Genomic DNA, 14122 nt, shown 5'->3' with positions numbered 1-14122 from the left:
TATTGGACATGCATTATTTCATCAGTCACTAAAGAATTTCATAAGACACAAAAGCTAGTATTTGTTTTACAGAGGAAAAAAATGAAGATCAGAGTGAGATCATAGAAAAGATCAGAGTCAATCATAGAAAAGTGATTATACTCTACCACAGCTGATCGCAGCCCAAGTCCTCAGAGCTGTGTTGAGTATTTGTTCTTTCTGGGCTTCATGAATGTCTATAGCAGACTTTTGTTTGAGGCTTTGTATGCAGGTCTGGGAAGAAGCAGTTGTTCACCTGTGTAAACCCCTCTACACACTCTGAACACCTTAAGAGTTCACATCATGAGGAAAGAGGGCCACATTTTCCCACTCTATTTTCTTTTCTAATGTTGTGGTTAAATATTGGGACAAAAGCAACTCAGAGAGAAAGAGTTTGTTTGGCTCATAGTTTAAGGTTACAGTTCACCATTACAGGGAGTCTCAAAGTGGCAAGAGCCAGGAGGAACTGGTTACATTGCATCCTCAATCAAGAGCAGAGAGTTTGCTTGTGCTCAGCTTGCTTTTCCCAGTCCTATGGAGCCCAGGATCTCCTGCCAAGGAAATGGTGACACACCCAGTAGACAGTCTTCCTACCCCAGTTCCTGTGGTAAGGATAATTCCCCACAGACACTCCCAAAGGTCAACATGATCTAACAGCTTCTCACTGGGCCTCTCTACCCAGGTGATTTCACATTGTGTGGAGTCCACAGTCAAAATTCACCATCGCTCATCATTCAGATCTTATTCCCCTTACTTCATCCTGAAGATGGTCTCTGTACTTCCAGTCAGTGTCTGGTCATTGTCGATAGCTTGCAGGAGAAAGGGCGGCCAAGTGCTGAATTCTCTTCACTATCTGCTACTCATTCTTCCAAACTCAAACACAGATTCAAGATAATGTCTGACAGACATTTTTCTTTCCTGAAAGGCAGGGAAGGAACAAGGAGCCACAGGAGTAGGAAGAAGGTGATTGACAGCTCATGCAGTCCATGAGACACTGGACTTTGTCTAGGTCTGGAGATACTTTCTGCAATGTCAACTGTGCGGAGAGTCACTGTGATACTGCCACATAGGTGGTCTCTGGATGCTGTGGGGCCACGGTCATTTTTTACTGCATTTCTCCCACCTCTGTTTGTAGAAACTGAATTTCCATTTTAGTTTTTTGCTACTGTTCCTTGCATTATTTGTTAGGGAGGAGTACCTGCACTGTACTTCTTCAGAGAAGGTTGGGAGGGAGGTTCTGTGGATACAAAGTAGACAAAGCTCCCTCCACAGCATCCATAGAAAGCCTAGGTCCTGTGGGTTAACAGCAAGCAAAGTAGCTCCTGTGAAGTCCCTATGCTTACCACGGGTCTTCACATCAGCTGACTAATACCCACCTGAAGTAAGCTCAGTCAGGTTGAAACATGAACCATCACAGCCGAGTGTACACTTCTTTTTCTAATCCCACACAGGTATTTTCAGGCTAAAGTTTGGAGAGCACTGCTTTACACTGCTTCCCTCTTGAAGCCAAACACTCTCACATATCTCTGTTTCTCCTTGTAATTTTCCAGCTAAAATATTTTTTTAGTTTTTTTCTCATTGCATCATTATTAGTTACTTTAAATCAATGTAAACTGAGCCTTCTTAAGCTCCCTTGATTTCTCAGATTTTATTGCACTCAATTTTGGATTCCAACTTAAACTTTATATTATCTTTTGTAACAGCACTCACAATTACTGGGTTATTTGTGCAGTTTGCACATTGCTCTGTGAACTCCCAACAATAGAACTGAGGATTTTCCTTTGAATCTTCACCAAATAGAACCTGGATACTCGATGAAGAGTGTCTAGGACCTAACAAGTATCCTGGATTACCGTTTGCAGTCCTTGATGCTCATTGATGTGGCACCAATTTAAAACTGCTCTCAGCCCAGCAGCAAAACTAGTTGTGCTCATCTGTCAGCTTTAAGACTTGTAGCTATGGCTATGTCTTCAGAAAAACTGATCTTTTCCTCTGCCCTTCAGTTCTCTCATCTCCAGAGCAGATGAACACAGCAGGAGGGCTGTAGGTATAGCTCACTGATGGGGTCCTTGCCGAACATGCTCATAGGTATAGCTCTCCGATGGGGTCCTTGCTGAGCATGCTCATAGGTATGGCTCACTGATGGGGTCCTTGCCTGGCATGCTCATAGGTATGACTCACTGATGGGGTCCTTGCCGAACATGCTCATAGGTATGGCTCACTGATGGGGTCCTTGCCCAGCATGCTCATAGGTATGGCTCACCGATGGGGTCCTTGCCCAGCACGCTCATAGGTATAGCTTACTGATGGGGTCCTTGCCCAGCACGCTCATAGGTATAGCTCACCGATGGGGTCCTTGCCCAGCATGCTCATAGGTATGGCTCACTGATGGGGTCCTTGCTGAGCATGCTCATAGGTATGGCTCACCGATGGGGTCCTTGCCCGGCACGCTCATAGGTATGGCTCACCGATGGGGTCCTTGCCCAGCATGCTCATAGGTATGGCTCACTGATGGGGTCCTTGCCCGGCATGCTCATAGGTATGCCTCACCGATGGGGTCCTTGCCCGGCATGCTCATAGGTATGGCTCACTGATGGGGTCCTTGCTGAGCATGCTCATAGGTATGGCTCACCGATGGGGTCCTTGCCCAGCACGCTCATAGGTATGGCTCACCGATGGGGTCCTTGCCCAGCACGCTCATAGGTATGGCTCACTGATGGGGTCCTTGCCCAGCACACTCAAGGTACTTAGATCTGCTCCCAGTGTCACCTCTTCCACAAAAAGTAAAGCAAAACTGGAGTAAACATAATTATCTGTTTTGTTAGGCGATTTGGGGTTTTAAAAAGGACAATTGTATTTAGTCCCAACAAAATAGTGATTACATGAAAAATAGTAAATAAAATTAACCAATAGTGTGCAATTTAATTTCAAAAAACAATTACTAGACACTGTGCATTATCCATTTTACACAGAAAACAAGAAGAAATGGGTCTTGTTCTACAGTTTTTAAGTTGAAAGAGATGAGAAGTACATCAAAGGTTTCAGCCTATACTTCGATTTCCTCTCATGTTCTATAAAAGCAACATTCCCTTGTGCAGTCATTTGCTCACATATGTATTAAGCAAAACAATCAGTTAATAACAGATAAGATATACTCCTTGGAAACAAATCCATATGCAAATACTTTGACAAGTTTACTTCAGACACGGCTTGATTGCAAATTTGATAAACAAAAACTCAGAATAGGATAAAGAAAAGAGTCATTTGTCCTTCTCCTTCCTCCAACTGGGAGCCAGACTTGTGATCATGGAGACAGACCCTGTCTCACAAAGCAAAACAAACAAAGCCAGGTAGCTTCTGCCACGTCTCTGTGCTGCTTAAGTTAAGTGTGTGTTGTATGCTATCTCCAGAGGAATCTTTTGAAGCTGTTTGTCTTTCTGTGAGCTTTGCTTTCTTGAAACTTATTTGTTTAGTGATTAAATTCATTAAATTGGCTCACCCAGCTGCAACACACATCTCCCTGTGCTAAACTGTAAAGGGAAAAGTGAAGCTTCTTCTCTGAACCCTTCCCTAGGGCTCTGAATATTCAGTTTTTGTATTTGGATACTATGCACCCCTAAAATGAAATACAGCTGTTGGAGAGACAACATTGAACCTTGGTATGGTTTGGAAGAGGTTAAGTGGGAGTTCAGATGAACAAAACACTGACTTAGACCCTCTAACTTACACCCAAACCTGCCTCAAGTACAGTGCATAGGAAAATCGTTCCTTGGCAGTTCTTTAGTGGTTCAAAAGTAGGAGCTTTTAATTCAAGTCTTTTTTTTAGCATTTCATAACTTAAAAGCTGATATTAAAAGATGATGGGTTTTTATTTTTTACTTCATTCTGTACATTTCTACCATGATCTCATCCTAAATCATTAAAAATATTTATTACAGAGGGGAAGGAGGGGGGAGGGCCCTGGGTTTTTTCTACAAAGCCAGACTATTGGTGAAATTATTTTGGCCACTCCACATAGTTAAAAGGATATCTATTTAATGGCGTAACTCACAAATTAAGGGATAGGTAGGTTGCAGGGTCTGGGGAAGGTGTATCACAGTCCAGCGGCGTTCTCTGGAGCTCTGCTCTGTCCACCTCCAACGTTCAGCATCCCAGCACAGAGAGAGTGCACAGAGAGAGCACTGGCCCATCCCACTCTTGGGTCTCCAGGCGCCTCCCCTGGCCCTGCCTGGTAGGCGTGACAGTTGCCAGAGTCTCAATGGGGGTTGGAACTTCCAGATCCAAGCTGGAATGGCTACCCACTACATCTCCCCCTTTTTGTCTAAATAAGAAGGTTCTAAACTAATACAAGACTATATACAAAGGAATGGTTATCAAATATTGTCCAAATAATGAGGGATAATGACCTAGATAAGATGTAACTACAACCAATGCAAACAATATCAAGCAAGAAACACATACTAAAATCCAGAGAAGTATAGAGCATAGGTAAATGGCATGTTATAAATATCATTCAAAGGTGTCCTATCCTAAAGAACCTGAATCTAATACTTAATATGTTCTATCTAAGATATTATATATACTAAGTTGTAACTGTAACTGATAGTCCTCAATCCCATCAAAGACCTGAGAAGGAACATAATGGTACCTGAGAAATGGTAGATGGATGCAAGACTAGATACTTACAATTTTCCTTAGTTATGATAAAAGATAAGTTAGATATAAAACCTTAAACTCACAAATATAAGATAGATAGTATATCTTCTTTAATATTGTAACTGTAATTCTTGCTTGATAATTGTTTTGTTATATGTAATTTTACCATGTTAAAGTTAAAACCTTCCTTTTTTTTAAAAAAAAAAAAGGAAGAAAAGGGGAAGTGCTGTGGATATCACTCTATATAAATAAAACACTGATGGCCAGTGACCAGGCAGGTAGTATAGGCGGGACAAAGAGAGAGGAGAATTGGGGAAACAGGAAGAAGGAGGGGGAGACACTGCAGCCACTGCCAGGACAAGCAACATGTAAAGACGCCGGTAAGCCACCAGCCACGTGGCAAGGTATAGATTTATAAAAATGGGTTAATTTAAGATAAAAAAACAGTTAGCAAGAAGCCTGCCATAGCCATACAGTTTATAAGTAATATAAGCATCTGAGTGATTATTTTATATGTGGATTGTGGGACTGCGGGGCTTGGTGGAACCTGGAGAGAACCCTCCAGCAACACCAGGCCTTTCAGAGACCTCTGAGGTTTCCATAGTGGGTCTTAAACTGGTGACCACTGCACTCAGCATCCTGATCCAGTCTTCCTTCCTAGCATGTGTATTTTATTAAGAAGCAGAGAGCTTTGTTTCAGTAATCCCAATATACAGAGCACAGAAGAAGTGTCTGACAACTTCAAAAGACTCTTCTATTACCGGAGTTATTCAACCTCAACTCATGACATTCGACGTTGAAGATTGCATGAGCCTGTGGTGAGGGTGTATTCTACTCACGGTAAAGCATTCTGCAGCGTCCCTATCTTCTTCTCTAAGTATGGCCCTTGCTGCTGCCCTCATTAACAGTTTTGACAACCAAGAAGACAATACAATCCCAAGATGAGAATTAAGAACCAACGATTTAGAGGGGAGATTAAAAGATTCATTAACTAAATTAATTTTTTAATATAAGTTGTCTTTTTATTTGTACAAATGAATTGACTAAGGATTGCATTTTTCCCAAATGGGAGTTTGTCAAGAAATAATGAGATTCTCTGAAGAAGGAAAAAATATCTAAGAGAAGAAAATCCTATTTTTTGGCAGACTTAACTATAATTTCCAAGTAATGATGACTTTTTAAAACAGTGTTAATAATGGACCCTTACTTTAACTAAACATTTACATTCACAAATTGAAGTAACCACTAACATACAAATAGTATCTTCCTTCAGCTCTCACATGAGATAGCTTTATTTTCTGGAGTATCTACTCTCCCAAGCCCGAGTTAGCTGTCTCCAGTACATTCTTCCATAACCACGATATGGATCATTGGTTCATCTCTGCACTCATTTTATGTTGGGGCTCACAATCTCCAATCTCTGTGTGTTCAGTGATAAGACAGATGAGTAAATAAATGAATGTTAGATAACAAGGCAAATAATGATGGTGACCAACACTGAGACTCAGTGCTTCCAAGATACTGAAGAGAGGTCAGAGATGGGAACACTGTGTGACAGGAGCACTCCCAGGTCTGCCCCAGCTCAGCCTTTGATGCGGTCCCCATTGCACTGTACCATGACAACCAACTGTGGCAAGTGCTACATCCCTCCTCTGTGTGTTACAATGAAAAGCTCACGACAAGGGCCTGACCATGAAATGGGAGTCAGGGACTGGGAGTAGCTTGTTGTGTTCAGAAAAGCATCTTAAGTTAGTAGACCTAAGTTCAAATCTTATCCCTGGCTCAATCTAAACTTACAAGAAAGGTGATCTCTTTGTGATCTGAAATGCCCATAGGGATGGCTGAGAAGAAGATCTGAATCCTGCAAGAAAATGACTTCAGGTGACACCTTCTGAATTAGAAGGCAGAAGCAAGACTGGGGAGGGACGATCACAATGCAGACCCCATCAGATCTGCACTAGCCTTGAGGGAGGGCAGAGCAGACCTGCCCACTGCATGAAGAGGGCTGGCTCTTTAGCACCACAACATATCCCAGAAGATCAGAAAATGAAGGCAATGACTGAGAGGAAGTGCTCTGATCAAAGGAAGTTGTGGTGCTTTCTGAATGGAGAAAGACAGGGTTGGTTTGTTTGTGTATTTGTTGGGTCTCTCTTTTCGTTGTGGTTCATGGAACACCAGGCTACAAGGAGGAAGGGAGCAGAGGTAGCATGCATGTCTGTGTAAGGCCTGTGAGTATGATGGAGATAGCCTGCAGGGAGTCTGCTTTAGTGTTACTCCAGGGTGAGGGGAGATGTTCAGGATGGGAACAGCAGCTGGGGCATCACCTAATTTGCATCTGGCAACACGGTCTTATCATACAACTGGGAACACAAAACTTAACTACTTCATGGGTGCCAGGGGGAGAGCATCTGCCAGGATCCGTGTCAAAGGTCAGGCTTGAGATGGGTCAGGCATCTGGGCTTAGGCACAGCTTCTTGATAAGGTCAAGCCTCCAGACCAAGAGACACTGTCGAGGTAGGGAGGGAGCCCTGATAGAAAGGGAGTCCTCTATTTTCTGACAAGCTCAGAGAGCTGTCCAGACATGGTGGACAACCTTAAGTGTAGGGTACTCCAACATCTATTTACTTGTTTGTTTTTAGGTGAAACAGCAAGAGCCCAGTTTTCCCAGTTACTTTTTGTTGTTAACACAGTTTAGGGTCACTTGGGAAGAGGGAACCTCCACTGAAGAATTGCTTCCACCAGAGTGGCCTGTGGTCATATCTGTGAGAAATTGTCTTGATTGATGTTTGATGTGAGAAGGCCTAGCCCACTGTGAGCAGCACCATCCCTAGGCAGTTGGGCTTGGGGTATATAAGAAAGGAAACTTAGCAAGCCAACAAGCAGCGTTCCTCCATAGTTCCTGCCTCCAGGTTCCTGCCATGAGTTCCTGTGTAGGTTCCCTCAAAGATGGACTTTAGGAGGAGTGCAAACAGCTAGGCTGATAAAACCACAGCTGCCCTGTTCCAGGTAACACAGGCATGAGTGCCAGTTACTTCATGCTGAGCCAGCTTGGAGTCTGCTGGCTGCTCCTGGTGATTGGTGATGCAAGACCATCAGAATGCTGGGGGCCAATGAGAAAAAGAAAACACAGTTAAGAGAGTCTCTGGCTGCCAATGGGAAATTGGGAGCCGGTATATAGGTTTGCCCTATAGCTACAATAAATGAGTCCACTGTTTGCTTCTCATCTGACTTCTGGTGTCTGTGTTGTTGATGCCACTCCCCTAAGGGGTATCTAGATAGGGCAACCTGCAACAATGGACTATGACCAGGAAAAGAAAAGTGAAACCCTCTCCTTCCAGTTACTTTGGTCAAGACAACAGAAAAGCAAACTAGAGAAACAGGCTTTTCACTCTCCATGGTCTTTAACTTTCTTAGTAGAGCAAGTAGGTAGAGGCAAAGATTTGCAGCATGATTTTGCTATTTGAAGATCTTTGCCTAAGTCTTAAACTTTGAGATAACTTTTTACTAAACTTTTATATGTATGTACATGACAATGTTAAGACATTAACTTAGTTTTTAGGTATGGAATGTTATTATATTATTTAATTTGAAATTATGAGATGTAGTCCATAAATGATCCATCTTATAAAGATTCCTCTTTTCTGCCATTCTATGTATCCATATGCCAAGTACTACAGACATTGAGACTATGTACTCATTTATTCATTCATGATTCATTTATTTATTGAAACAGAGACTGGCCTCAGACTCCTAACTACTGACATTACAAGCACACACCACCATGCTTTGTTTGAGTTCTTACTTTAATAGAGACTTAAACACAGAGAACTTTGTGTTTCTACCAACATCTGGGGTGGGGGGGAGGTTTGTAAATACATGACCTGTCACATCACCCTTGTGTATTCTGAACCAAGTTAAGACAAATACTGATCTGTTCTATGTGTATCCCATGATGCCATTGTATTAAAAAGAAGCAATTGTATAACTACCATGAAAGCCCAGCAAGTTGTGGTTTGTTTTATATTGGTTATATTTTTATCTTAGAAGAAATATTTCATCTTCATTCTTAAAAAATTAAACCTTTATACCCTTCCTGTAAATTTTTTACCTCTTTGGGGGTTAATCTTAGTTACTGGGAAGTCATATTTGTTGGCGTGACCTACTTGCAAGATTGATATTATTGCTAAAGCCTTGCCCTAGGCAAGTGCTCTTTCCACCTTTCACAGTTATGTGGTAAGGGTTGATGCTGCTGCTCTATCCTGCCATTTGTTCCTACATCGAAGCCACCTGAGCCATTCTGCTCGCTAATACAAGCTTGGGCCAGAAGTCATACTCAGGCTTTCTTTGAGCATCTGAGCCTCACCCAAGTAAAGAATCAATAACATCTTGTGCACAGCTTCCCCACCTGCTATTAATGGGGAAAGAAAAAACCACTCAAGTTGTATCTCATTACAGGACAGCCCGGAGCTGATCACTTCCCTGTTGCATAGTGGAGCAGATGTCCAGCAAGTGGGGTATGGTGGCCTCACAGCCCTCCACATTGCTGCAATAGCTGGTCACCCAGAGGTGAGTCTTACCTCCCTCATCTGAGAAGAAAAGAATATGGCCTGCCTGTCTTTTCTAATTGTCTTGGTTGTTTGAAACACTGACTTTTCAGATCCTAGGAACTGTTTTATATTTTATTTAACTGCTGGACATGCTCATTTACTCTGACAGTAAAATTTAGCTATATAAATGTGATTTTATACTGAGTTCAGCTCATTATATAACAATGTTCTGAACCATCAATTAATATTAAGATGTCTGGATATAAGAGGTGTTGTGCAGTGATTGAGAGCAAATGCTTTGGATTCAGGCAGCTCAGTCTCCACAGCTTTCTCTTCTAACTTTGAGGAAGTTGCTGACTCTCATGACCTGCTTTATTTGGAAAACAGTAATAGAGGATTGGGATATAGCTCAGTGGTTGAATATTGCCTTACACATGCAAGGTCCTGGGTTCAACTCCTGAAAAATGACTGTAGGCTCATTACAATGTTTAATTAAATTTTCCACACAACACTCTGGAGATTGCTTCCTACAGAGCGAAGAGAGATGCAAGTCTCTTTTTAGTCTATTCACTTCTACATCACTTGCAGAAACTGTGCTGGGCGGTGGTGGCACACGCCTTTAATCCCAGCACTCGGGAGGCAGAGGCAGGCGGATCTCTGTGAGTTTGAGGCCAGCCTGGTCTACAGAGCGAGATCCAGGAAAGGCACAAAGCTACACAGAGAAACCCTGTCTCGAAAAAAAAAAATAAAAAATAAAAAAATAAAAAAAAGAAAGAAAGAAAGAAAAGAAACACTTATTAACACGAATTGTACCCCAGACTGTCTGCGTGCTGGTTGGCAGTACTATGACAGCGGACCCAGTTCTCCATTCTGTGCGGCAGAGCTGTAAACAAGAAGTCAGAAAACGAAGAGAAGAAAATGTTATACAATTTGAATCACCAGTGAGGACTATAGAATGATAAAGTGAGAAGTGGGAATCATTTACATATGTCTGTGTCAAAGGGTCTGAAGGATGGTGATAGTGAGCCAGAGGCCAGAGGCAGCTTTGACAGTGGAGGAGCACCAGCAGGAGAGTGAATGCACGCAAAGGCTAGGAGGAACCACAGGAGCCACCGGGGCTGTGCTGGAGGCAGCGTCAGAGAAAGTCATGAGGACATATCCAGATCTCCTCCTAACTTTGTCAAAGTATTAAATTTTAAACAGACTACTGTGATAATATTGGTTAACTTTACAAATACTCATGAGTGGTTTTTATTGTCCCTGCTAAATTAGATATCATATTGTGTCTCCTGAGAAAAATTGTCTTACAGTCACAGACCCCCTGGGTAAAGATCTGTCTGGAATCTTGGCCATTGTTTTCAAGGCCCCACTGCTCTCATAGTCTGCTAAGACATGCCAGACTGGGAAACTCAATGAAGTAATAAAGATGCTTTCCACCTCCTTATTAAATAGTTAAAATTATCACCTTCCACATTAAACTGCACCTTTTTCCAGGAACACACAATCCCTCAACCAAGTGTGAACAGAGACACAAATAAAACCGTATATAACATCTATGGAATACATTTGAGCCGTATCTCCTAACAATGCCACTCAATAGGTCCTCACATTCAACAGTCTCTTGTTGAGAACAAAAGAATTTCCTTTATGTTATTCTTTCTCAATACTATAAAACCTTACTCACTACAAAATTAATCCAGGGATCCAGATATATTGTAAGTATACAGAGTCACTTTGCACTACTTACAAGGAGAGATAAAAATCTCAGTAAATTCGCTTAAATGCATTTTCTTCTCCTCCATAAAAAAAAATTCAACTAAAGCCATAAACATTAAAAAATCTGAGTAGGAGAACTGGAGAATGAAGGCTGCACTCCCATGAAAGTCCAACCTTTAGTGAAATCATGTATTTGCAAGGGGTCTTTAGCAAGCTGGTCTCTTCACAGTGTCTTCAAATGGCTGTTTTTTCTTGGGTTGTAACTCGGACACAGACAGAACATGACACTGATGTCACCTGATCAGGGCAAACGCTACTGAAATTATTTCAGGAAGGTTTCTACCAGTTTTAATTTCTTGGTGTGTTACCCAATTTCCCTCCTTACACAGTGGACAAAGCTTAATGACTCCTATAGTCAATAACCAACTGTTTGTTAAACGGGTTTAGACAGAGCATCTTTGTTCTCTTCTTATACCTTACTAATTAAGTTATTGATCAGATAAAAATAATGATGTGAAATGCTACCTACAAACAAAAACAACCCTAAAATCACCATATTCAATTATAAATTTTTGAGCTGGAAAGATGGCTCATCAATCCTCTTGGAAAAGAGCTGAGTCCTATTCCCAGCAACCACATCAGGCAGCCCACAACCACCTGTACCTCCAGCTCCAGGGGATTTGATGCCCTTTTCTGGCCACCAAAGGCCATGCACATTTGACATGAACAACTGGACACGTGTGCCATTTACACACATAGACAAACATCAATACAAATTTTAAAAGTATGTTTAAAAATGTAAAGTTTGTGGCTTATTCATTTCAGAACTACCAGTTGCAGTGAATATTTTCAATATATTCTTCTCTTGGTCCACATGAGAAGGAGTCAGCTGCTCCAGCATGTTGGTTTTGGAATGAGTTTCCAGTGTAGCTGTGCAGTATTCACGTCATGGCCTCTCCTTCAGTGTGGTTTCCATTCCTGAGTTTTTAGTTAGCCAGAGTCAACTGCAGCCTGAAAACATTACATGAGAAATTCTAGAAATAACTGTTAAGGTTAGACTAAGTTTTATTGTAGTATGTTGCCGTAACTCTTCTATCTTATTCTCTAATTACTCACTGCACTTAGTTTATGAGGTAAAGCAAACCTCACCATAGGCACCAGGAAAGCCAGGTGCATAAATTTCAGTGCTGCCCATAGGTACCACAGAACTCACATTCTGTGAATAAGAAATGATAACATTTAACTGGTAATTAACTAATGGAGAAGTTTCCTTTTACTATATATCCTTTAAAGTTGTATGCAGCAATGGAAGTAGGAAACATAACAACAGTTGAATTAGGCTGAAGAATGGAAGAATGAGTTCAAAGAGGATCTTTAAATCAGAGGCCCCTAATGTTCTAGGGAGCTGGGAGAGACTACTGTCTCAGCACTGAGGAAAACCAATGGGATGAAGCGTCTGGTTATGACATGGGCAACATGTACAGTGTCCTTACCGAGCCAAGCACAGGTGGTACACACTGCTCTATTTTACTCTTGAGGCAGTGGGTGGGGTGATGCCACTGGATGAGGGGGAGCTGCCTTTCATCAGTAGTGAAGGCCTTTGTTGCCCACCTTCTTTGTGAAACAATGCATGATACTGGGTCTGACAGGACCCTTTGTCTCCACATATCAAATTCAGACCCTCTATTAATGTCTGTCCCCTGTAATTACAGTGGGTTCTGTTAAACAATTTTACAGTGAAATCTCCATTGACTGAGGCAGCTGTCTGCTTCAATAATGGAAGACTGCACAGGCTGCAGGTTCTCAGACATGTGGATTGCAAGCTGAGGCTCAGATGTGAATTTACTATGCTGTAAAAGGGAGGAAAATATCAGTTGTCTATGGCTCAAATGTTTCTCTGATTAATCCATCTATCAATTCATATACATATATTGATTTATACAAGGCCCAGACAATCAATAAACATGCACTGAACTCTCTTCCCTTGGGGCATGGGCATGGACATACATCACACAATCTTTTGAGCATGGAAAATAGAAGAGAATGGCTTAGGTTTGCTATTTCTCTGTTGCTGTGATGTGCTGTTTGGTGTCCTCTGAGAATACTAATATTAATCTCAGCTTATACAATGAAGAAACTAAGGGTTGGAAAGTTGAATGATGATCACTGTGTAGGGCATTCAGATAATGAAGAAATTAACAAGGCAGGATTGCACCTGGTCACTGTCAAAGCACCGCTCTCACCTTAAGGGGAATAAGAAACAATTTATTCTGGAGCCATTTTGAGTGACCATGGCTTGGGCACACACATTTAAGCTACCCCAAATTCCACATTCCAAAATAGAAGCAGCTTCATGAAGTTTTTAGAAATTCATAGATCAAGTCAAGTTTAAAATACATTGGTGGGTACACCAGAGACACATGCACACTGACATTGGGGGAGCAATTCTATAAGTCCAAGATGCCATCTGATGTCATTCTTAGTGCTCTGCAGTTAATAGCTTCCAGAGGGTTTTATTTATCATTATAGATGGGAGTGCAGAGCGGAGCACGGAACAGCGTTCCAGAAGGCTAACACCAGCCCAAGGTAAGGTGATTACACTCTGAAGGTGCAGAATTCCAACCTCTCCACAGCACTGAAATTCCAATTGTTCCATCACTTTCTGCAGACACAGACTCCTCCGAGGAGTGTTTGGACACAGCTGGACAGAACTTCTTTTCAGGAATTTTCATTTACATAATCCAAATTCAAAGACACAATTTTATAAATAATGGGACAGTAATCCACAGTGACTCATACTTATTACTAAAGCAGGACTTATCTTCACAAAACACAAAGAAAATGTGTTCACATAGCCACAAATAAAGTTCAGGAATCAATACACCAACAATTAAAGCATCATTGACTGAATCAAAGAGAAATTTACTTGGTCTTTATTGTCTGATGGCAAGGACTCAGTAAGATATAATGCATACAGAGACACACACACAAACACACTCACACACTCACACACACACACACACACACACATATATAATATATGTATACATATAGATAGGTAGATAGATAAATAGAGAGATGGATGGATGGATGGATGGACAGACAGATGGATGGATAGATAGATGATAAATAAAGAGACTCATACATAGAGATACACACATCTGAAAAACACAGACACACATGTA

At 41.5% G+C, this 14122-nt stretch overlaps 1 protein-coding gene across 6 annotated transcripts in view; it reads left to right on the top strand.

The window, feature by feature from the left end:
• The window catches only part of LOC114702493 (serine/threonine-protein kinase TNNI3K), a 273778-nt gene that overhangs the window by 17953 nt on the left and 241703 nt on the right, over nucleotides 1–14122 (top strand). For all 6 annotated transcript variants that reach the window (XM_028882930.2, XM_028882931.2, XM_028882932.2 and 3 more), the window contains exon 5: nucleotides 9130–9240. In XM_028882930.2, the coding sequence (XP_028738763.1) occupies nucleotides 9130–9240 (111 nt within the window). The remainder of the gene's footprint in view (nucleotides 1–9129; nucleotides 9241–14122) is intronic.

Source organism: Peromyscus leucopus, chromosome 6, assembly GCF_004664715.2.
Source record: "Peromyscus leucopus breed LL Stock chromosome 6, UCI_PerLeu_2.1, whole genome shotgun sequence".
Lineage (NCBI taxonomy): Eukaryota > Metazoa > Chordata > Mammalia > Rodentia > Cricetidae > Peromyscus > Peromyscus leucopus.
The sequence above is the reverse complement of the archived record's forward strand: the minus strand, read 5'-3'. Positions and strand labels throughout refer to the sequence as shown.